Genomic DNA, 22,880 nt, shown 5'->3' with positions numbered 1-22,880 from the left:
CAGCATCAAAGGGCAGAAAGTGAGTGTACACGTTTTTAAGTATTATTTCAAGACAGAGATCTGTGAAGGGCCCTGCAACAAATATCATACAACAAATTAATGAAATTACTTCCCATTGTCTCAGAAGGATTATTTCTTCTGACTGTCTCAGGCCTGAAGAATAAAATGACATGCATGTTCCAAATCAAAAAAAAAAAAGAGGGAAGAGCATGAGCGGAGCATGGGATCCTAACCAGAGAAGCAGCAACACCAGAGATGGAGACAGAAGTGATGGCATGGAAAGAGAGTGCAGCTGAGGACTCCAGACTCACGGAAAGAGGGTATGTGCCGGCAGCCAGGAAACAGGCTTGCAAAATGTGCTCTTTGGTTGTTCAGATGAATATATATTTCTGTGTGTTTCGTGTACATTAAAAAAAAAGGGGGGGAACAGGGGGGGAACAGAGGCAAATGCTGTTAAGCGGTGGTGCATAGAGGGGATTGTAATCATTAATGTAAACTCAATGACTCCTAAGCAAACACTCCTCCTTTCCTCCCTCCTACCCACATCTGGTAATCACTGTTTATCTTTGTTTCTATATATTTACTTATTTCAAATAAGTAAAATCATATGGCATTTGTGCCTTTGAAATTCTCTTTTTTCATTCAGCATACTGTTCATCCATATTGTGGCATGTATCAGGACTCCATTTCTCTTATGTCTGAGTAATAGTCCATTGTATTTCATCTATTCATTTGTTGATCGACATTCTGGTTAGTTTGAACCTTTGACTATTGTGAAAATTGCTGCAATGAACATCGGTGTTCAGTTTCTGCTTGTATTCCTGCTTTCAATTTTTGGGGGTATATGCCTAAGATTAGGATTGTTGGGACATATGGTAGTTCTGGACTTAAATTGTTGAGGAACTGCCAAACTGTTTTGACTCCATAGTGTTTTGGTGGTTTGTTTTCTTGACCATCTCCCTCAGAGACATGGAAGGTCCCTGTGAGTGCCTCAGGTCCTGTCTGCCGCAGGCTACGATGCTGATATACCTGTGTGCACACATCCCTGTAAAGACAGTCACTGTCCTGTAGTGAACAAAGACACTGATGCCTAGGTGTGATGATGTCCCACCCTAGAGCTGTCCTTAGTCTGGGTATTAACAGATCCCCAGAATCCCCATGCCCACCTTACCTGGGCACGTTTCCAAAATCTATATGCAGTCGATGTTCCCCATGCCCATCTGTTAAGCCAGAATCTCTAAGGATGGGGCCAGGGCACACGGTATATTTGATATATTACCCTTCCTGAACTCTAAGTGGACCAACCAGGAGGGTTACACACCCGTGTACCTAATATTTGCACCACTCTGAGAAGAGAAAGCTCTCAGTGGGCCACTAAGCTGGGCTACAGTTTTTGAGAGAGGAAGAGAGAAAGGTCAAGGCCGACTGCTAGAGAGGCTTTGATACTTCATCTACTTTGTGACAATGTCACCAAAATAGCCAGTACCATTCTCAGAAGAGGAAAAGGCACTGGCCCCTCTGCTAGATCATTTTGCAGGTTCAGCTCAGGGATCAGGTCCTCAGATTTTCCTTGACTCCCCTGCTTCCTTCTCTGGGGAGCAGAAACTTGTAGGAATGTTAACCTGAGCCAACCATAGGAGAGTCGTTGTCTACCTGAGTCTGAAGCAGACATCAACAACCATCTATGGGAGACACCTGCCTCTGGCCACTGGCCAGAACTCCTCTGATTGTTGGTGCTGACCCCAGGCACATCAAAGGTTTTCCTTTGGTTTCTACTCACTGAAAACCAATGACAGTATTTGGTTTTCATTTGTTGTCAGGAGGACCTCCTCAGGTCTCCTCCTGGTCGGAATGGCCCATGTGAACCTGGACAACCATCCCCAATGACCCTCATCCTCTTGCTACTGCTTGGGTCCAGTTTATACACTGAAGCCTCAAAGCTGATTTAGCTTGCATCCCCTCCGCAGATAGGCTGAACAGATGGGGGCCTGTGTGTCATGCCATCTCCATGAAGAGTCAGGCTTCCCCTAAACCTGGCATGGGCAGAGGCATGACAATACTAGGCGGAAGGAAGGAAGCGGAGATTAGCACTAATGAGGCAGGCGGCCTGAAAGCTTTTTACTCCAAAGCTGTCCGCCCACTCAGAGAACAATGCCAACCTGGAGAACAGTTCGTTCAGTTCCTTGGCTTCCAGGAACCTCAGGTGGAAAGGGGCTGAGGGTGGGGGACAGAAGCAGGGGTAGGGGTCTTGGTGGAGCCTGGAAGGAAAAAGGTGAGGGGAAGTAGAGCCCAAGGTGCAGGCAGGAGGACCTGATTTTGACTAAGTGGGCATTTTTCCCTCACATCCCCCCAAAAAGCCCAGAGTCAGGGTCTGCACCCTCCTCCACCTGGCTCCAGTCACTGTTCCATCTCCCACTTTGATGCCCTTGACCAAGTTCCTGGAAGCAAATGAAACAGAACACAGTGCGTAGGGGCTGAGTGAACATCATAAATTAAGTTAAACCTCTCAGGGCCGCCTGCCTTGTTATTGCTAATAGCTCCAGACTGGCTCACCTCTCTAGGCCCCTGTCCAACAGAAATTTGGGGGTTCTGGGCACCCTATCATGTTCCCAAACTTTGATTGGTTCCTGAAGACCTCATCCCAAATTGGAGATGGGCACTTTGCATGTAGAGCACTCAAAAACTCAGGGCCCAGGGAAAGAAACCCAGTGTCCCCACCCTCTAGGGAGGGCCCCTCACCTCAGCTGTAAGGAACAGTCACGTGTGACCCCTTCATTAGGTCCTGCCATATAAGCTGAGGAGACAGAGTGACTGGAAACTCGAGGGGCAAGGACCCAGCAAGCACAGGTAAGTGCTCGAGTTGGGCAGGAACTCTAGTCTCTAGGGGTGGAGGTGGGGATAGGGATGAGGGGGTGGTTCTTTGGGGTGGGCACTAGATGGGCTCCAAGGATAAGGAGGGACTAAGTGGTGGCTCTCCTTGCTGACCCAGGTCATGCTGATTGCAGTGCTGCTGAGCTGTGCCCTATTGCAGGCATTGCCCATCATGCAGGCGGCCCAGATGGGCCTGCCCACTCTGGAGGGCATCAGGCCTGACCAGGCCCTTTTCCCAGAGTTCCCAGGTCAGTATGGGTAGGCGTGGGCTGGGTGGGGCCTGGACACCTTTGCCCACACACTGTCCCACCCAGTATGAGCCCTCCTTCCCTCTTCACATTCCCAGCTTTAGGAGGTGGGTGACTGTTGGTGGGGAATACTGCCCTCACCTCTTCTATCCCAGGCCTGGGCCTGCAGCCGGCGCTAAAGAATACAGCTGCAGAACAGGCAAAAGAGGACCTGCTGCAGGAGGCTGAAGCTTTGGCAGAGGTAACTGTGTAAGGAAAGGGGTGAGGTGACATGGCAGGCCTTGGGGGTGGTTATCAGGCACCATCCCCACTTCCCATCCCCAGATCCCTCTACTTGTGGCAGGACCCTTCTGCACACTCCACTGCTGTCCAGTATTCCGTCTGGTCCTGCTCTCAAAAGCCAACGCTTACGTTCCTGCTCCCCCATGCCTGCAGGCGCTAGACCCTCAGGGCCGAGAGACTCGCTCCCCTCGTCGTTGCGTGCGGCTGCACGAGTCCTGTCTAGGACACCAGGTGCCCTGCTGCGACCCATGTGCCACCTGCTACTGCCGCTTCTTCAATGCCTTCTGCTACTGCCGCAAACTGGGTACTGCCACGCATCCCTGCAGCCGCACTTAACTGGCTGACGTCAGGGTGGGGGCCAGAAACAGTGGCGGGAATAAAGACTGAGACTAATCCCAACCGAGGCTGTTGCGTTATTTCGAATGTGCCGTCGGAGCGGGTTTGGGGCCCCGTGTTACTGCACTGAGGGTGCTGCCAAGTCAAGAAATCCCACGCACACACCCTTGCCCCAAGGCGTATACTAACCCTTCTTCTGAGTCACACAAGAGCGTTTTTAGGGCTCCTGTTGCTTTGAGGGTCCAGAGAACAGCCGCTCTGGCCCTCCAGAATCTTGTACAAAACACGCAGAGAAAAGCGGCGGACGAGGCATAGGGGCTCTAATTCTCGACTGGCAAATTTAGCAACCAACTCAACGTATAAAACCTGGCAGGCCGACCCATCAGTGGACCTCAGTCCCTCGTGAGGAAAGCGGACTCAAAGATTTCCAGGCTTACTTCCAAGTTTAAGAAGCACCGCCCCCTAGGGGATTAGACATACCAGACCCGCGAAAGCTACAGGGAGGGCCCAATGGCACTCCTGCGGTCATGAACGCCCCCACGCGGCGAGCCTGTGGCAATCCAAGCAGCTCCCTCTCCAGGGCGCAAGAGGCCCGCCTTCCCTTAGTGCGCAGGCGCTAGGGGACTAGTTCCAGACCACGCTTGCGCAATGTTTCCGCAAGAAACCACCCGGAAGCTGGGCACCGCTCAGGGCCCTGCCTCGTTGTGGTCACGTGAGGCGTTTGGCGTCACCTGACGCTCTTGACAGCCCGCTGCGGGCGCCGGGTCAGCTGATCCTGAGTTGCGTTGTGTGCTGGCTGGCTGGCGGGGGGTTCTACGGTCCTGCCGCCCACTCTGCAGCCATGTCGTCCTTCCCCGAGCTTTACTTCAACGTGGATAATGGCTACTTGGAGGGGCTGGTGCGCGGCTTGAAGGCTGGGGTACTCAGTCAAGCGGACTACCTCAACCTGGTGCAGTGCGAGACGCTTGAGGGTGAGCCGCGGGGCTGGCTTGCGGGGCCTTGGAAGGCGGGGATGGAGGTCTGGTCAGGAAGCCGGAAGCGGGAGCTCTCGAAGGGCCCGAAGGGTAGGGGAATCTGGTCTCAGGGCCCTCGCTGAAAATAGCGGGGGCTGATAGGGTGTGCCATGGAAGGAGATCTACCTCCAGCTGCGGCTCCGCGCGGGCCTAAACGCAAACAAGGCCGCAGTGGTCTTCCTCGACTGGGGCCGCCTCTACCCGAGTTGTGCCGGCTGCGTAGAGGGTGTCTGTCGGCCTGATGTGGGGGTATACCCATATAAGCTTCGTCACCCTGATGTAGCCAGAGAGCTATCCCGTGGCATCATTTAGGGAAGCTGAGCAGAAAATGTCTCCCACCGTGCCTGGCATGTACAGGGATCGTTGAGGGGTGGGAATTGCTAATTTACTTTAGAGAGATTCCCCACCCCTCCACCCGGAACTCTGAGTCACTAGCCGGACAATGTCTCCTGACGGCAGTGTTTGGGAAATCAAGAGGTAGCCCTGCAATTCTGGAAGTTCATACATGCGTATTTGACCAATAAATCCAGCTCGCATAGCAAGGGGGGCGGCATTGTCTGTTGGGCTTCTTAGCTCAGTGGTGAGAAACTGAGTTCCCCTTTCTTCTCAGCACATACCATCCCGAAGTAGGGTTGACTCTTCAAGACACAGACGCATCAGATACACTGATTTTCCCCGATTACAGCCTCGGTCTTCTCCCTATACCGGGGTAGTAGTTAAGGGCAGGGCGGCTGGATTGTGAATTGCTATCCTTACCTCATCCCCAAGTGATACCTTTGAGTAAAGGTACTGATAGTCTCGTGTTTGGTAGTTGGGGGCGGGGTTAAAAGCCAGATGATTCACCTTTTGAAGAAAAGTTTCTTGTCAAAAGCTTATTGAAGTTAAAAAGTGATCTCAAAGGGGGGGGAGAACTCCATTATTGCATGTGAACTAAACCAGTAAAGTAAAAATGAATACCTTTAAAATAGAAAACTTAACTGAATTTGAAATATAATAATTGTGCATTTTATCATTTTAAGTCAAATGTGTAACAATAGTTGTTGAGGTTGTCTTTGAGAGTGGAGTGGGGGAAGAAAGAAGAGCACGTGAGGGTGCTGGGTTTAGGATCCTCCTCGCAGCCAGATTGTGCATTTGTTGGCACTTAATTTGGGTTTTGTGCACTGACTGGAGGAGTATTTTTGTTTAAATCTGGAGGTGAGCATCTTGCTCATCAACTAGCCTTTGGTTGGCCTGTTTCTCTTCTTGGCTTTCTTCATGCCCACTGCTACCTGCCCCTCTCTAGTGTTTCCCAGGCATGGAGTTCCCTGTGGGTTCTCCACCATCCTCCATAAACATCCTACAACACTGCTCAGCTAACGGTCCCCTTGTGGGACATCATCTATACCTTTGACCTGGCATTCCTCTCCCTCACACAAGCTATCCCCCTCAGCACTTCATCCTTGTAGTGTGGTGGATTTTAGAGTTGGATAAATCTGAGTTGGAACCCCAGTCTTGCCAATTACTGTATAATTTTAGGAAGATTATCCAACGCCAATGAGTCTTGGGTTCTGCATCTGTTATATTAGGACACCTACCAATCTACCTCATAAGGTCATTGTGAGACGTCACTTAACCCATCACCTAGGACAGAGTAAGAAGTCAGGCATTATTTGTACCCGCTGTTCCCCGAATTTCTCTCTCATTCTCCAGAAACCCAGTGGTTCCCACCTTCAAGGCTCATTCCAAGTGCCATCTCATCCTAGAACCTCTCTGTGGTTATGCCAGGCCAGACTGTTGTCCTCTCCACTCACTTACAGCTCCTGTGGCCTTTATCTATACTGTTTGGGATTCTTGGAACTTCTTATGCCGAGATGCTTAGGACTTATGAGGGCTGTAGAGATAAGCAGAAGAAAGGAGTGACCAGGAGCCTCTACAAAAAGGCCTCTGCTTCTGAAGGCGTTTTCAGAGACCTGGCCTACAGGCCCTTTTGTTTGGTGACCTTGCCACCTCATCTCCAGGAAAAGGAGGATGTGAGAAGGAAAACCTAAAGAAGCCTATAGTCCTCAGTGGGATCTAGTGGTATGTCCTAAGCCTCGGAAACCCTATACAAGGTCACTATGGGTTGGAACCAACTCGACGGCACTTAACAACAAAGCTTCTAATCTTTCTAAGGAGTCCTGGCGTGGCATTGCGGGCTAATGTGCTGGACTGCAGAGTCGGTTTGAACCACAAGGTTGACAGTTCAAGTTCACCAGCCACTCTTCAGAAACCCTATACAGGGTTGCTATGAGTTGGAACTGACTTGACGGCACTTGGCAACAACAACAAAGGCTTCTAAGGAGCATAGTTCAACTGTTGGACAGTTCACAGGTAGCTCAGGGGATTGGTGTAAAGGTGTTTGTCTGCAAGGTAGGGCAGGAGTAGCCCCTCCACTACACTCTAGACTCCACCTCCCATCCCACCCCAGCAGGACACTAACCTCGCTCTTCTGCTAGACCTTGGTCTCTTAGGACCACCCATGTGTCCTTTGTTGTCCATTTTGCCCTGATCATCTCTTTCTGGAGAAAAGGAAAACCTGGAAAGGTCGCTCTTCATTAGTGAACTACGGGGACAGAACTGGGTGTTCACAGGAACTTTTTCAAGCTGTGAGTGTTTCTGGATGCTTTGAGTACCTTCTGGGAGCTGGACCCTGTGTTAGGGACGTATGGGAAAGAAGAGATGGGTCAGAGATGTAAAAAGAGAAATTGTCAGTGTTCTTTTTAATATTTTCATTCTTTCAACATACACTTATGGAGCACCAGTTTTATATCAGGCTTTGTAATTAGGGTCAGGAATGCTTTGTTGAATAATGTGCTCTTGACCCTCACCGTCTTGGGGTTTAAATCAGCAGGGTAGGGGAAGATGTGAATAGATGTGTATGGTATAATGATAAAAGGCTTGGCTCAATGACCCTAGGCTAGGTTTGAAACCCCTCTATCCTGAGTTTCATGATCTGTAGAATGGTAATAATAATAGAACCCAATTTATGGAGTAAAGAGCTCTGGAAGCATAGTGATTACGAATCTGAGTCAGGCTGTGAACCACAAGGTCAGCAGTTCAAAACTACCAGCTGTTATGCGAGAGAAAGATAAGACTTTCTGCTCCCGTAAAGATTTACAGCCTCAGAAACCCTGTACAGGGTCACTGTGAGTCGGAACCAACTCTACAGCACATAATCACCATCACCACCTTAGGGAGTGGTTATGAGAGTTAAATAAAAAGAGAGTCCATGAGTTTGGCACATGGTAAGTGGAAGTCAGTGTGCTGTTGTTGTTATTAAGTAAAATAAATATATCATTATTTATTACGAGTGGTATTTGTGAAAAGGACAGCAGAGAAGTGTTGGGGAATCACAGGGAAGGCTTCTTTAGAGAGCAGGACTGCATAAGAGCTGGGAGAAGAGAATTCCAGGCAGCACGTGAAGGCAGAAATAGTTGGACCGGTTGGAGGAACCGAAAGTAACCTAAGGGATGCGGGAGGTAGGGGATGAGAGTACAAATCTTCTGCGAACCCAGAACGTCAGGTGTAAAGCAAAGTCAGGCTGAGCTCAAGGGTGGAGACCCTTTAGCCCTGGGTATGGGGCAAAGATAACGATGGTTCAGAGCACCTTCTTTCATAGTTGTTAGGTGCCATCGAGTTGGTTCCAACTCACAGCAACCCTGTGTGGAGTCTAGAGTGTAGTGGAGGGGCTACCTCACATCAATCTCCTGAGCTACCTGTGAACTATCCAGTACTTGAACTATGTTCCTTAGAAGTCTTTGTTGTTGCTGCCCCATGGGCTTTTCTAGGCTGTAATCTTTACTAGAGCAGATTGCTGTTATTATTGAGTCGGTTCCGACCCATGGTGACCCTGTACAGGGTTTCCGAGGCTGTAACTCTTTACGGGAGCAGAAAGCCTCATCTTTCTCCCGCGGAACAGCTGGTAGTTTCGAACTACTGACCTTGCGGTTCACAGCCCAATTCGTAACCACTACGCTACCAGAGCTAGCAGAGCAGATTACCAGGTCTTTTTCTCATGGAACCACTGAGTGGTTTCAAACTGCCCACCTTTTGGTTAGTAGCCTATCACTTAATCATTGCACCACCAAGACTCTTTTGGGCCGCCTGCCAAATTTGGGCTAGCTGGATGTGACTGAGTCGGTGTATTTCAGACCATGAGGGACATACAGGTAATGCTACTTTCATCCTCATTTGCTCACTTAAGAAATACTTCCTGAAGGCCTGTAAATGTTTCATTCTGTTTGTACATAGAATTGCTATGAGTCAGAATCAACTAAGTGGTACCCAACAATTGTTTTTCCTTCAAATTGATCATTAGGTCTAAATGTTTGATTAGATTCTGGTTTGGTTTAAAAAAAAACAAAAACTTAATAGATGATGTCATGTGTACTGACATGGGGAAATATGTCACATCTGATGATTTTTCCTTTTGAGACAGAAGGAATCATTAATATGTATTGCCTAGAATCATCTCATTAGGCATTATAAAGATATATTATTCTGTCCTTCTGCAGTGACTAGTTTGAATACTTTCTATGCCAGCAAATATCGAGTAATCGGTTACTTTGTTACTCTAAGATGCCCTTTGTATAGGAAAGGCAGGCTAATGCTTGATTCTTTCCCATTATTTACCAGCTTTCAAAATAATGGGTTGGTTTTCCAAAATCTTCCCAAGATGACTAATTAGGCTTGGTTTTATTTGCTTATTTAGTATCATAATGTACTAATAGAATTTAATTTATTTGTTGTGCTTTAGCTATTGCAGTTATTAACCTGATTGCTGCTCAAATTGTCCTTGGTCAGTGGGAACTTATTCAATTGACTATTCAGTCTTTTTATACAATCATTAGCCTTTGAGAACTTCCTTACTCTTCCTGACCCAAACCTAGAGTTACCATTTCTCCTGGGACACCTGGTGTTTTTTTAATTGGAAAATGATATTTAAAGAGCATCATGTGATGTAGTACATCTTATTGCTACTGGGTTGGTCGTTATTTCAAGGATTTTTCTGTGGGTAAATCTTCTTACTCTAGAACAATAGAAAAGCAAAGATTCGTTGCATCATGAGATGCACCTCAGCTGATGGGTCAGAATGCCAGTTTCCTGATTCCGAATGGAGGCTCTTCCTAACCCTTGGGCCAGTCTGGACATCACCTTCCTGTTGCAAAAAAAAAAAAAGATCTAATTAACATTCTGAAGGAAGAGCACCGAGATCTCAATTTCCATGTGACTAGCCTGGTGTGGTTCTGTAGGATCAGCATTGCACTACCAACCAAGGTCATTAGTTCAAACCCACCCGCTGCTCCTTGGAAACCCTATAAAGGTTCCCTATGGGACACACTCAATGGCACTTAACAGCAACAAGGATTGTATTTCTTAATCATTGAATTAAGACACTGCAGGGACATGTTGAAAAGCTCTCCTGTATGCTATGCTGGCTGTGTTCTACAACAATTTAATCCCTCTTGCCCTTATTCGTTTCTTTTCAAATTGGCCGTGACAACATCTGCTTCTGCATTTCAATATTATTTCACAAGAGACAATCTCATATGGTAAGAAAGGAGTGAGAAACTCCAAACTGGACCTGGCCAATCACCAGTCACATGAAACAGCAGACGCAAATGTTGATGGTGGCTTCTGGGAGTGGCACATCATTCAGCCCATGTGGTGTGGTAGCAGTGTGACTGGAAAAGTAAGCAGACGTATGGGAAGCCATTGTTGTTGTTAGGTGCCGTCAAGTCAGTTCTCACTCATAGGGACCCTGTGCACAACAGAACGAAACACTGCTCAGTCCTACACCAACCTCAAATTCTTGCTACATTTGAGCCCATTTCTACTGCCACTGTGTCAGTCCATCTCATTGGGGGACTTTCTCTTTGTGCCAACCCTCCACTTTACCAAACTTGATATCCTTCTCTAGGGACTAGTTCCCTCACCCTGCCTCCCAGTGTTGTTGTTATTAAGTGCCATAGAGTCGATTCCAACTCACAGCGACCCGGTAAAGGGTTTCTGAGGAGCAGCTGGTGAGTTTGAACCATTGACCTTATGGTTCAAACCAATCCTGTGATCCAGTACATTATCCTGCAGCACCACACCAGGACTCCTGCCCTCCAATAATATGTCCAAAGTATGAGAGATGAAATCTCACCATCCTGACTTCTAATGAGTGTTCTGGATGTACTTCTTCCAACACAGATTTTTTTTGTTCTTCTGGCAGCCCATGGTATTTTTAATATCTTTCTCCAATACCACAATTAAATGCATCAGTTCTACTGTCTTCCTTATTTGTTGTCCAACTTTCATATGCATATGAGGCTATTGAAAATACCATAGCTTGGTCTGGTGCACTTTAGTCCACAAACTGACAGCTTTGCTCTTCACACTTCAAGGAGGTCTTGTGCAGCAGATTTGCTTAATGTAGTACATCTTTTGAATTCGTGACTGCTACTTCCATGAGTCTTGATTGTGGATCCAAGCAAAATGAAGTCTTTGACAACGTGAATCTTTGCTCCATTTCTCATGTTATTTACTGTTATAATTGTGAGGATTTTTGTTTTCTTTACACTGAGGTACAGTCCATACTGATGGCTATAGTCTTTGATCTTCATCAGTAAGTTTTTAAGTTCTCTTTACTTTCAGCAGGCAAGGTCATATCATCTGCATATCACAGGTTGTCAATGAGTTTTCCTCTAATCCTGATGCCGTGTTCTTGTTCTTCTTCATATAGACCAGTTTCTCAGATTATTTGCTGAACATACAGATTGAATAAATATGGTCAAAGGATATAACTCTGATTTTAAAACATTCAGAATTCCCTTGTTCTGTTCTAATAACTGCCACTTGGTCTATGTACAGGTTCCTTATGAGCACGATTGAAGTGTTCTTGAATACCTATTCTTTGTAATGTTATCCATAGTTTGTTATGATCTGCACACAGGAGTCCTGGTGTGGTGCTGTAGGATAATCAGTGGACTTCTAACCACAAGGTTGGCAGTTCAAACCCATCAGCCACTCCTTGGAAACCCTATTCAAGGTCACTATGAGTTGAAACTGATTCAGTGACATTTAACCAACAGAACAGTTGAAAGCCTTTGCTTAGTCAAAAAAGCAGCCATAAACATCTATGTGGTATTCTGTGTTTTCAGAAGATTCATCTGACATCAGCAATGATATCCCTAGTTCCACATCCTCTTTTGAATCTGGCTTGAATTTCTGACAGTTCCCTGTCAATGTTCTGTTGGAACTGTTGTTGTTGTTGTTGTTTTTTAATTATCTTCAGCAAAATTTTACTTGCATGTGATATATGGTATTGCTCAAGGATTTCCACATTTTGTTGGGTCACTTCTCTTTGGAATGGGCACAGATGTGGATCTCTTTCAATTGGTTGACCAAGTAGCTCTCTTCCAAATTTCTTGGCATAAATGAGTGCCTCCAGTGCTACATCAGTTTGTTGAAAGATTTCAATTTGTATTCCCTTAATTACTGGAAGCGTGTTTTTCACCAAAAGCCATAAGCAAAGGGAAAGGAAAAAGAAACCAGAGGCACCATTTTAGACTTTGTCCTGAGGGTAGGAGGGAGAAACTCAAATTATTGGGCCTATAGTTTAGAAAATACCTGCGGTTCGAAACGTAAATTGGAGGTGAGAAGCCACACTGGAGGTGGAAAGAAAGTTTGTAGGTTCTTGAACTAAACCAGGCCAGAGTAGATGGCCTGTCCCCAGACACTGGAAGGGGGCACTGTGGAGAACGGTAGGGAAAGAAATTGATAGGACTTAGGGGTTGGATGAGCAAGCTAAGGAAGAATAAAGAATCAAGGTTGATGTCCTATTTCTGGCTTAGGCACCTGTGTAGGTGTCAGTGTGAAATGATGGTAGTTTATAGGAGAAGGAAACAGTTGGGGAAAGGTTGATAAGATGGGACTCAGCAGCATTGTGGAGCCTGTTTTTGGTGCTTAGGACTGAGGTCTGAGCTGGAGAGAAAGCTTTAGGGCAGAGTGTGACCAAAGAATCCAAAGGAAAGCATAGACTGCATAAAGTAAACCAGAATGGGACCATTCCTCCCAGGAAGGGCTTAACTGAGGAAGTGGGAACAAGGTAATATTACCAAAGGGGCCTAAGCTGTCCCCTGTGAGAGTATCCCTAGTGGAGAGTCTGAAAAGCAAGGGAGTAGTAACTGCCAAATGTGGCCAAGAGACTGAAATGAAGTCAGACAGCTTTCCATTTGGTTTTACCATTCACAGGTCATTGGTGACCTTGATGAGAACAGAGGATGGTGGGGTTATATAAAAATGGCATAGGGACACCCAGACTTACAGATAGTGTCCATTTGACCTAGCCTCGATGGCTTGATAATCAGAACTTGACTAGAGGAAGATTAAAAAAATAAAAAGCAATTTTTGATAAAGGTAATGAGGGTAAATTGCTGCAGTTTGATGAACTTGACCTATACTCATGAATGTAGTAGCCCAAAATACCAACAGCAAGGGAAGGAGTCTTAACATCAAGTATCAATCCTGTCCCCTTTGTATACAGGGTAGATAGGGACGGGCCACTTAGACATTGGCTACCTAAATTGAGGGAGCTATAAAAGCATGCAAGTGGACTGGCTTACAAGTTTTCAAGAGGGAGTTTAGTTTAAGAGTGTGCGGGGGGAGGTAGAGTCCCCACTGAATAGTTTTCATCAATAGTCCCCACTGAATAGACGGATCTGGTGAAAAGAGATGGGGATAAAATTCTTATGATTCAGTAGTGAGTAATTGTTAATGACTAATTGCGAGTGTCACAACTGTAAAGGTAGAAGTTTTGTAACAAAAATAGGGGAGTAGTTAATCTTACAGTCCAGAAACAGACGACCGTAGGACCATCAAGGGAGAAGAGCACAAGCAGAATGCAGGAACCCATCCAGAGAAGCAGTGACACCAGAGATAGAGAGGCAGAGATGGGGACATGGAGAGTGGGAGCAGCTGAGGACTCTAGACTCGTGGAAAGAAAGGTACTGAGTGCTGGCAGCCAGGAGGCAGGCTTGCAGAATGTGCCCTTTGGTTGTTTAAATTATTATATATTCCTGAGTTTTCTGTGTACATCTCCCCACCCCCCCCAAAAAAAGAAAAACGGGAATGGAAGCAAGTATTGTATGATATGATAATGCATGGTTGTTGTTGTTGTTGTTAGGTGCCATCGAGTCGGTACTGACTCATAGTGACCCCATGCACAGTAGAATGAAACAATGTCTGATCCTGGGCCAACCTCACTACCGCTGCCACACTTAAGTCCATCAGTGCTGCCACCTGGCCAATCCATCTTGTTGGGGTCTTCCTCTTTTTCTCTGATCCTCCATCTTACCCAGCATGATATCCTTTTCCAGCGACTGTACCTTCCTGACAACATGTCCAAAGTATGAGAGACGAAGTTTGGCCATCTTGGCCTCTAAGGAGCACTGTGGCTGCACTTCTTCCAAAACAGATCTATTGGTTCTTTTAGCAGTCCATGGCACTTTTAGTATTCTCCTTCAACACCATAATTCAAAGGCATCGATTCTTCTACAAGCTTCCTTATTCACTGTCCAACTTTCACATTCATATGAGGTTATTGAAAATACCATGGCTTGGGTCAGGCTCACCTTAGTCCTCAAGCTGACATCCTTGCTCTTCAACACTTTAAAAAAAGTTCCTGTGCAGCAGATTTGCCTAATGCAATACGTCATCTGATCTCTTGACTGCTGCTTCCCTGAGTGTTGATAGTTGATCCAAGAAGAATGAAATCCTTAACAACTTCAATTGTTTCTCCGTTAATAAGAATGTTGTTTATTGGTCCAGTGGTGAGGATTTTTGTTTTCTTGACATTGAGATGTAATCCATGTGCCTTCGGTATGGATAATGCACAAAGGAGATTGTAATCATTGCAATGAAACGATGGTGTAAAGCCAGTGTTCTCCCATGTAAACTTTCACTCAGTTCAAAATTAAACACACACACACAAATGGCATAGGGGCAGTGTCTGAACTCCTCTGACTTCATAAGGGGGAAGGAGGATCAAGCCCAACATCAACCCAAGGCTGATTCCTATGAGGTAGAGTTCAGACATGCTTCCACTGTCTTTATACCACCAATTACCATCCCTTCCCCTGGCACTCTCTATTTCTCTGCTGAATTTGATAGTTCATTGCAATGGCCACACAGAACTCATGATGATGGAGTTTATTAGGGACGTTAACAGGATCGTAAATGCTCGGGATACAGTTCTTCAGTCAGCACTGCTGCTTTTCACCCATACCCATAGGCATGCCTCTCTCCGGCCCTCAGCCTCTCATGGAGAAGGTTTGGAGCAGGAGATGGGTGGTGGATGTGGAAGTAGTCTGTGTCTAACATGCCAAATCTTAGCATTGGAGGGAAGAGTCCAGCAAGCAGGTGGCTGTGTGTGGGTCTGGTGCTCAGGGGAAGTAGCTTGAAAGATCCCAATCTGGAAGTCATCAGTATGCTGGCTGGCAGCAGTCAGAGCCCACACCCGGCCATCTGTTGGCTTGTGGCCAGGACAAGCCTGCCTTGGAAGCCTGGTCCTGCCCATGAGGTCCTGCCAGGAGGCTGGAGAGCAGCCGTAATGACAGGCCAAGAAGACACAAAGATGGTCTGACAAGGACACCTGGCCTGGAGCCTAGAGCCTAATCTGAAGCAAGAGTAGCAACCAGGGATTCCCCTTGGAGGCCTGCTGCGCCACTGCCTCCAGGGCCTTGGGGTTTGAGGGTTTTTGTATTTAAGGTTTTTTGTTTTATTTTTAACTGGGTGTAATAATTGTTTTTAATTCCCAAAATAAAGTTGGTGGAATGGCAACTTGGTAGCTCCTTTGGAGGACAAACTTTTTCACCATTTGTCAACAGAAAGCGCTGTATATACTCTGGGATTCTGCAGTCCCATCAGTTAGCCCAGGATAGCTGGAGGTGTTCCCGCCAGACTACTAGTATCAGCAGACTAGCTGACCTGCAGAGTATCTACTGATACGAGCATGGGTAAATAAACCACGGCCTGTCCTCACAAAGGCAAACTATCCAAGTACTCCACAGCATAAATTAAATTATCATCAAGACTGATTGAAACATCTGTTGAGAGGTGAAATGAGTCCCTGGGTGGTACAAACCATTAACATACTTGGCTCCTAAACCAAAGGTTGGAGGTTCATGTCCACCTGGAGATGTTTTGAAAGAAAGACCTGACAGTTTGCTTCTGAAAAATCAGTCATTGGAAACCCTATGGAGCGCAGTTGTACTCTGACACACGTGGGGTTGCCATGAGTCAGAATTGATTCCACAGCAACTGATGTTTTTTGTTGTTTTGGTAGGTGAAAAGTTGCAACAAATTATTGTATTAGTAGAAAACCAGATGGTAGGCACATGGAAAAGTGGTTGAAAGCAAGGACTCCAAATTGTCCAAAGTGGTAGCCTCTGGGGAGAGAATTGGAGAGACTGGGAGGGGAAACGTTTCTTCCAAATGTTGGATGTCAGCATTGTAGGGCTGAGCCAAGTCTTAGGAAGCCCCCATGTAGACTTTCTCTTTATACCTGAAGACTTGGGGCCTGTTAGTGATTCTTCCAGGACCCAGGTCAGAGCCTGACTAGTCTCTTGTCATCCAGGCCAGAACCTCAGGGCTTTTACCCAGATATAACACACCTGCATACCATCTGCCCCCCTCCCCGCCTCCATTTCTTGCTTTTTTGTCACTGATTACACCTTACCTTGGTATATACTTTCACCTGGTTATATCTAAGGAGCTGTTTATGATCAAGTCAGTCGCAGGTACTGATAACCCTGTTTCATAAGCCCTGTCCCCAGAGGTCCTGTCAGAACTTGCTTTGGTGAGTAATACCATATGCTTTCTCTTAAATTTATTCTGTCATTTCTTAGGCAGGACTTCTGAGAAAGAACCAGTGCCTGAAATGGTGCCTAAACAGCCATTTGAGGTGGTCTCAGTTAAGCCACATGGTAGTCATCCAGGACCCTTGAAGAATAAAGTTTTCTGGGTGGTCAGGGTTTCTGAAGGCCAGAGAGGAAAAAGCCCCCAACACGTTATTTTCAGCATTTTGCATAGAACCCTTCTAGGATATATTAGGGTCACTTCTTAAAGCAGCCCACACTGCACATAATCGAGCCTCACCTGTGTTAGGACTATGAGTCTTGAAAAGAAATGGCCCAGAGTCACTGTCCCTGAGGGTCCAGGTCTCTCTCCAATAATTTTGTCACTGTCCAGCTCCCAGGCCACCACTCACCCTTCCTGTTGTGGTCAGGGTGCCTGCTATTGCACCCCTGGCCCCTCCTCTCACTGGTAACTATTGTTGTGATTTGGGCTCAGAAGTCAGACACACTCCATCTTGTTGGAAGGATTTACATCAAGAATAAGCAGGGACAAGGTCATGAGGCATATCATCCCATACTCTTGTTGTCATTAATGTGTCAAGCTGATTAGGTGCCGTTGAGTTCATTCTAACTCCTAAGGACTCTGTAGAACTGCTCCACAAGGTTCCCTAGGCTGAAATCATTATGCGAGCAGATTGCTATATCTTTTCTCCCATGGGGCAAAAGCCAGCTGGGCGTTTCAAACACCAGCTTTTCAGTTAACAGGCGAGCACCCCCATTGTACCACCAGGGTTCTATATAGGCAACAAAGCATTTGCCATTTCAATAATCTTCGCATGTATGAGGGAGTCTTCCAAAAGTTTGTCTAAAATGGTATTAAAAGATCATGGACTTTACCTTCAGGAATCTTTTGAACCGCCCTCGTGGTGTTCCATGACATTTACAAATGTTTATGATATTGTTCCAGTGTAGTCTTTTAAAGTCTCCTGAGCCTTGAACTTCTCTGGGTATCCAGGATATTTGTGAGTTCTGTGCAGGGCCAGGCATCAGGTCAACCATAGCTCCCTTTCTGACTGGCGGTGTGACTCTGAGCACGTGACTTAAAGCCTCAAGCTGTAAAATCACAAATTCTCAGGTGGTTAGGATTGAGCGGCACAGCACCCAATCAGAATGATGCTCAACAGACTCGTGAGGTTCAATGAATGAATGATGTCTCTTTCTTAGTGTGCAGCGTGCTGGGCTCTGGTGAATGCATTGGAAAAGCTGGGACGCCTGGCCTGGAGAGATGCACCATACCACAGATTGCCTGCTACTACTAGGCACTTTATTTTAGCCTAGACACAGCACTAGGCAGTAGAGACAGGAGGTGGAGGGAGCTGTCGAGAAGTGGATGAAGGGATTTGGAGACTCAGGGTCTGGCTAAGCTGGAGAATAGGAGTGCAGATTAAGGATTCTCACGCTTCCCTCACACCTCTTCAGCCTTGTCCCTCAGGAAGGCTCTGCCTTCACTGATGCAAGACAGACCAGTCTTCATAACTGGCCTCAGGCCCATCTTTTCTCTGCTTTGGCTTTCCTGGGCTTATGTCCACATCAGGCCTATTTCCTGTCATTCCTGTATGACTCTGTGGGTGTCTGGAGCCCCATTGCCCCAGAAACTGATGGTTGTGGGAGATGCAGATGGGAAGTCTGAGTCAGTGAATAAATTGGATGAAGCCAACCTTTTCCCACCACCAGAGCTGGGCTCTGTCAACCTTGCCATCCTCCCTTTGAACAGAAGGGGGCGAGCCAGGACCACTTCACTGCCAGAGAGCCAGGTGGCAGGAATGTGGCTAGACCAGTGTCTCTACCAAATGCTGCCTCACTGTGCAGCACCTGCCTGTGGCCTTACACTTGGGGCTCTGTCCTAAGCCACCTTCCCCACCCACATCCCAGTTAGCATTTTCAGATAAGGTCTCTGGCTTGGATCTTTCTGTCTGTCCATCTCTTCCTGCCCCACCTCCTGATACCCCAGCTTCCTGGATTAGGAAGGAAAAGGTAAGGGGATTTTTCCTAATAACCTCCACCCTAGTGCCCAGTGCAGGCCACTGCAGCCTTGACCACCAAGCTATCCTTATTTACCTCCTCCTGCTCATGCCAACAGCTCTCAGCGTGGGAGCTCAGCGATGGCAGTGTGCTAGCTGTGAACCCAAGCATCTTGAGCTGCCTTAGGGTCAGGGCTACACTTCCCAGGCACCTGGAAGCACTGCCCATCCCTAGGTAGCCAACTCTCATCCTGCCATCCTGTTCCCTCTGAAAGGTGGAAGATCTTTCCTAGGTGGATGCCTCTTCTTGAGTATTTGGGGAGAGACAGGTACAGGTACAGGTACTTGTATGCCAAGTGACACTGGGAAAGACCCAGACCAGACACCTTGAATTCCATGTAATGCACATAATCATCTTGGGAATGGGGTGATTATCAAGTAGTTGATCACTCTTCTCCACCCTGTACCCCAACTTGGGAGCTTTCTCATTGGCCTCCTTGGCCTCTGCCTCATCCACTCTCTACTGCTTAGTTGCTTTGTTTAAAATCTCCCTGATCCTGGAATGCTGGCCTTTCCTCTCTTTTAGAGACGGGAAAGCCAAGGCCCTAGAGGGCCACTTAGTCACCCAGGCTGCTAGTGCACAGCTTGGGCAGGACTGCAGATGGCCAATCTGGAGCCTGCTCTGCTGTCTGCTGCGTGCAGTTGCTCCCAGGGACCTTGGAATCCAGCTCTAGGAGTTTGGCTGGGCCGCCCCCAGGTACATGTGGGTAGAGGAACAGCCCTGGCTGATGCTGGGCACTGTTTCTGGCCAGTGTTGGCCTGGCACTTGCCTAGGTCTTGTTCTCCTTGACACTCGCAGCATGGTTTTCAGGTCATGACCTCAGCTGAGGCTTTATGCTTGGTTGGCAGATGGGGTTTTCCCTCCAAGGAGTCATCGGTGATATCTTTGCTGCTACAGCTCAGCCTCTCCTGTCTGCTCTCCTGCCACCACCACTCTCTGCTCTGGGAACATCAGTGTCTGAACTGGACAGGCCCCTGGAGATAAAACGATCCAGCCCTCTTATTGTATGAGTACATGGGAATTTGGGTCACAGGTGAGGCCAGGATTTGCTTTGTTGTTGTTAAGTGCCATTAAGTTGGTCCTGACTCATAGCAACTCTGTATAGTGTTTCTGAGGAGCAGCTGGTGGATTTGAACTGCCGACCTTGCATCTCAAACTGACCTTGTAGTCCAGCACATTATACTGCAGCACCACATCAGGACTCAAAAGATTTCCTTATGATCTGTCAAATCACTGTACATTTGTCGATTCTTTCCTTCATTTACTCCTTCAAAATACCCAAACTATGGCTCAGTATGTCCAGCTGCCAACTCAGGAGGGAGTGACCAGGTGAAGGAGGCCCTGTTGCCCCAGGCCTACTCCCTGGCATCTAGCTTGGAGATGAAAGGGTTAGGAGTGGGGAATATGGTGAGCTGCAACCCCTGACCAGGCTAATAGAGCTCTAAGGTGCAGCTCATGGCTTCAGCTTACTGAATCCACCTCTCCCCCCCGCCCCTCCCAAACCTTTCAGCTCCAAGATAGATGATGACAAGTGGCAGACCTGGGGGAACAGAGGGCCTGGCCCACACTCCCATGTCCACCAACACCCATGACTTCCATCATTTAAGTCTAGCCAATCTCTAAAAGGAGCCCTGGTAGCTCAGTGGTTAAGCTTGATTGCTAACAGAAAGTTCAGTGGTTCGAACCCACCAGCTTCTCCCATCAGTGAAAGATGAAACCATCTGTTTCCAGCCTTGGAAACCATCTGGGGCACATCTTCTCTGTCCTGTAGGATCACTTGGTCAGAACTGACTTGGCAGAAATAGGTAAATAGGTTTAGCTTGTTGGGTTTTACTGAGTTTCCCTGAGCAGGTGACAGCCTCTCTTGAGCGGGTAGAGGGGGTGTCCATGACTTTGATCATACACAGTCTGACTTGTCATCACTTTCTCAGCAGACATCCCACCAGACTCCACGATTGGGAGTGGGGAGGTAGCTGAAAAATGAGTCCAGGAGCCGGGGGCTATACAAGACCAATCTGCATGGTTACTGCTCCTGACTCCTTCCTGCTTGGCCCAAGCCCCTGGCTCTGCAGGGCATGAGTGTGGGGTGGGTCATCTCTGCTCCTGGTGCTCTGTCCAGTTTCCGTGTGCTGCAGAGAATGGGACTTCATTCAGAGGCTGGTGGCCTCACAGCCCAAATTAGGCTGGTCCCGTGGGGTCTATGCCCAGGGTCCCAGTCTACACAGACTGAGTCTTTCCATAGCTTTGACCGTACTTCCCTCCTTTGGACCGCTTCTGGGTACTGGGGAGCCTGGGGACTGCTCCAGCCAGGGGCCAGGCTGACCTGCCTTAAGTTTTTTGAGAACCACAGTTTCTCACAGCCCTAGAGCTGCCCTCCCAAGCCATCACCAGCTTTCCTTAGGGCCCCAGAGGTTTGCTCTTGTAGAACAGGAATATAGCCTCTAAGGTGGACAGAATCACTCAAGCAGGGTGGGCCCAGGTAGCCCAGGAGGCCAGCTTCTGAACACAGTTCACTGCCACAGCTGGCCTTCCCTGGGTGGCCTGGCACCTTGCCAGACCAGACCACTTTACCTCTCTCTGGCTCACATCCAGGTAAATGCAGCCCCAACCCCACTCCAGCCTTCAGGTTTTACAGCTATGCTGGCGAGGAGCTTGCTCAAGGTCAAAGTGCAGGGCAGCAGGAGAAAAGGTATTGTCATGCCACCCAGGGTGAGGCTGGGTTACCTGATTTTCAGACTGGGCTGTGGCCGAGGAACACAGGAAAGTTGCTTCTGAAGTCCCTTCGAGCCTTAAAGCCTGGGTGGGGGTGACCTGCGGAGGGGCTGTCCAGGCAGATCTCCGCTCAGTCAGAGGAGAGCTTTTTGGAACTTGCCCTGGGTGCAGCAGTAACTGGTTTTTTGCCCCTCCCTTTGGCACACAGACCATCGCCTGCTTGGCAGCCTCCTGACTGGTGGATGGATTGACTTCCTCATGGGTTGTGAGAGATGCTTTCACTCTTCCAGCGGAGGGTACGAGGTGTTCCTGAGAGCACAGGGGTAATTAAATAGGGCTCTGCTACCACAGTGAGGAAGCGGTGGTAAACCTGGGCAGACATCCTGCTATCTCCCAGGCATAGGGTGTGACCATTTGATCCCTGAGTCTCAGGTTGCTGGTGGGTGATGCCCCAGCCCCTGGGGTCAGCTGGGCCACCTCTGGAGCTCAGCCCTCTCTCCCTTCTGAGAATGCCTCACCTCACTGAAAGGTCTCCAGCATGAAAGGCATTGTGGGTCCAGGAGCCAAGGAAGAACTTGCTGTCTCCTCCCTGTAGGAGCTCTGCCTCGCGCCAGCTGAAACCCAGTAACTTGCATGTGCCCGTGCCAGCAGTTGACTCCAGGTTCTTCCCAAGACTGCTGGCCTGCCAGCCCTGGGGCTTCCCATAGAGCAAGAACTGCCCCTAGCTTCACCACCCCATGCCTACTCCCCTGCTGCCTTGCATCTCAAGGCAGTGGGTAATGCTGATCTTAGTCTCTGCCTCTCTAGGACCCTGGGGCTGCCTTGAGCTCAATATGACCTTGCCAATAGGTGAAGTGAGATGTGGGCTTGGGAACAAAGGCCAGCCCTATTTCTCCTTCCCTGGAGACAGCAGAGCAGGACCCGCGTGTATGCATGTCCACACTGCACAAGAGCTCAAAGCAGCCTCTTTGGCAGAGAAGAGGAATGCCAGCCCAGGGAAAGGGTGGGGACAGAGCAGGGGCATGAGGAACATTCTTTGGAGGACTAGGCAGGAGGGGGGCCGAGGTGCTGGTTGGGCAGCTATGGGTGATCCTTTGGTAGGAGACGTGGCTTGTGGCACACTGTGCTCACTCACTGTCTCTGTTCAAGTCCCGTGGCGTGTGCCCCAGGAGGGCACACGCCACCACCAGGCAACAGATAGGAGTCTTGTATCCAAAAGCTTCCACAAGCTGCTCATGGCCAGCCTGTGGACCAAAATTGGACCCAGGACCCTGTGGCTCAAAAGCTCAGGTTCTCTTAATGTCCCCACTCAGTTGCCTGAAAACTGAGGTCCCAAAATCAGGGATCTGACCACATGGGTCTGCAGAGAAGGACCAGGCTGTGCATGGACCAGCTGGGAGGTGCCAGGTGGCCTTGAATGGACCAGGGGAAAGGGACCACAGATACCCTAGTTGGGGGGAAGTGCCATGGCTTAGATA

General features: G+C 48.1%; 2 protein-coding genes across 2 annotated transcripts in view; both read left to right on the top strand.

The window, feature by feature from the left end:
* The first annotated feature begins 2,992 nt into the window (after positions 1–2,992).
* Positions 2,993–3,737, top strand: AGRP (agouti related protein homolog (mouse)). Its single transcript, XM_006863613.1, has 3 exons — positions 2,993–3,119; positions 3,275–3,360; positions 3,555–3,737. Exons 1-3 carry the CDS (start codon positions 2,993–2,995, stop codon positions 3,735–3,737), a joined length of 396 nt encoding a protein of 131 aa, XP_006863675.1.
* Positions 3,738–4,482: 745 nt separating this feature from the next.
* The window catches only part of ATP6V0D1 (ATPase, H+ transporting, lysosomal 38kDa, V0 subunit d1), a 37,570-nt gene continuing 19,172 nt past the window's right edge, over positions 4,483–22,880 (top strand). The window contains exon 1 of the mRNA XM_006863612.1: positions 4,483–4,708. Coding sequence (XP_006863674.1) covers positions 4,579–4,708 — 130 coding nt within the window. The 5' untranslated portion in view covers positions 4,483–4,578. The remainder of the gene's footprint in view (positions 4,709–22,880) is intronic.

The sequence above is a fragment of the Chrysochloris asiatica genome, unplaced genomic scaffold, assembly GCF_000296735.1.
Source record: "Chrysochloris asiatica unplaced genomic scaffold, ChrAsi1.0 scaffold00055, whole genome shotgun sequence".
Classification (NCBI taxonomy): domain Eukaryota; kingdom Metazoa; phylum Chordata; class Mammalia; order Afrosoricida; family Chrysochloridae; genus Chrysochloris; species Chrysochloris asiatica.
This window is presented reverse-complemented; position numbering and strand designations above follow the sequence as displayed.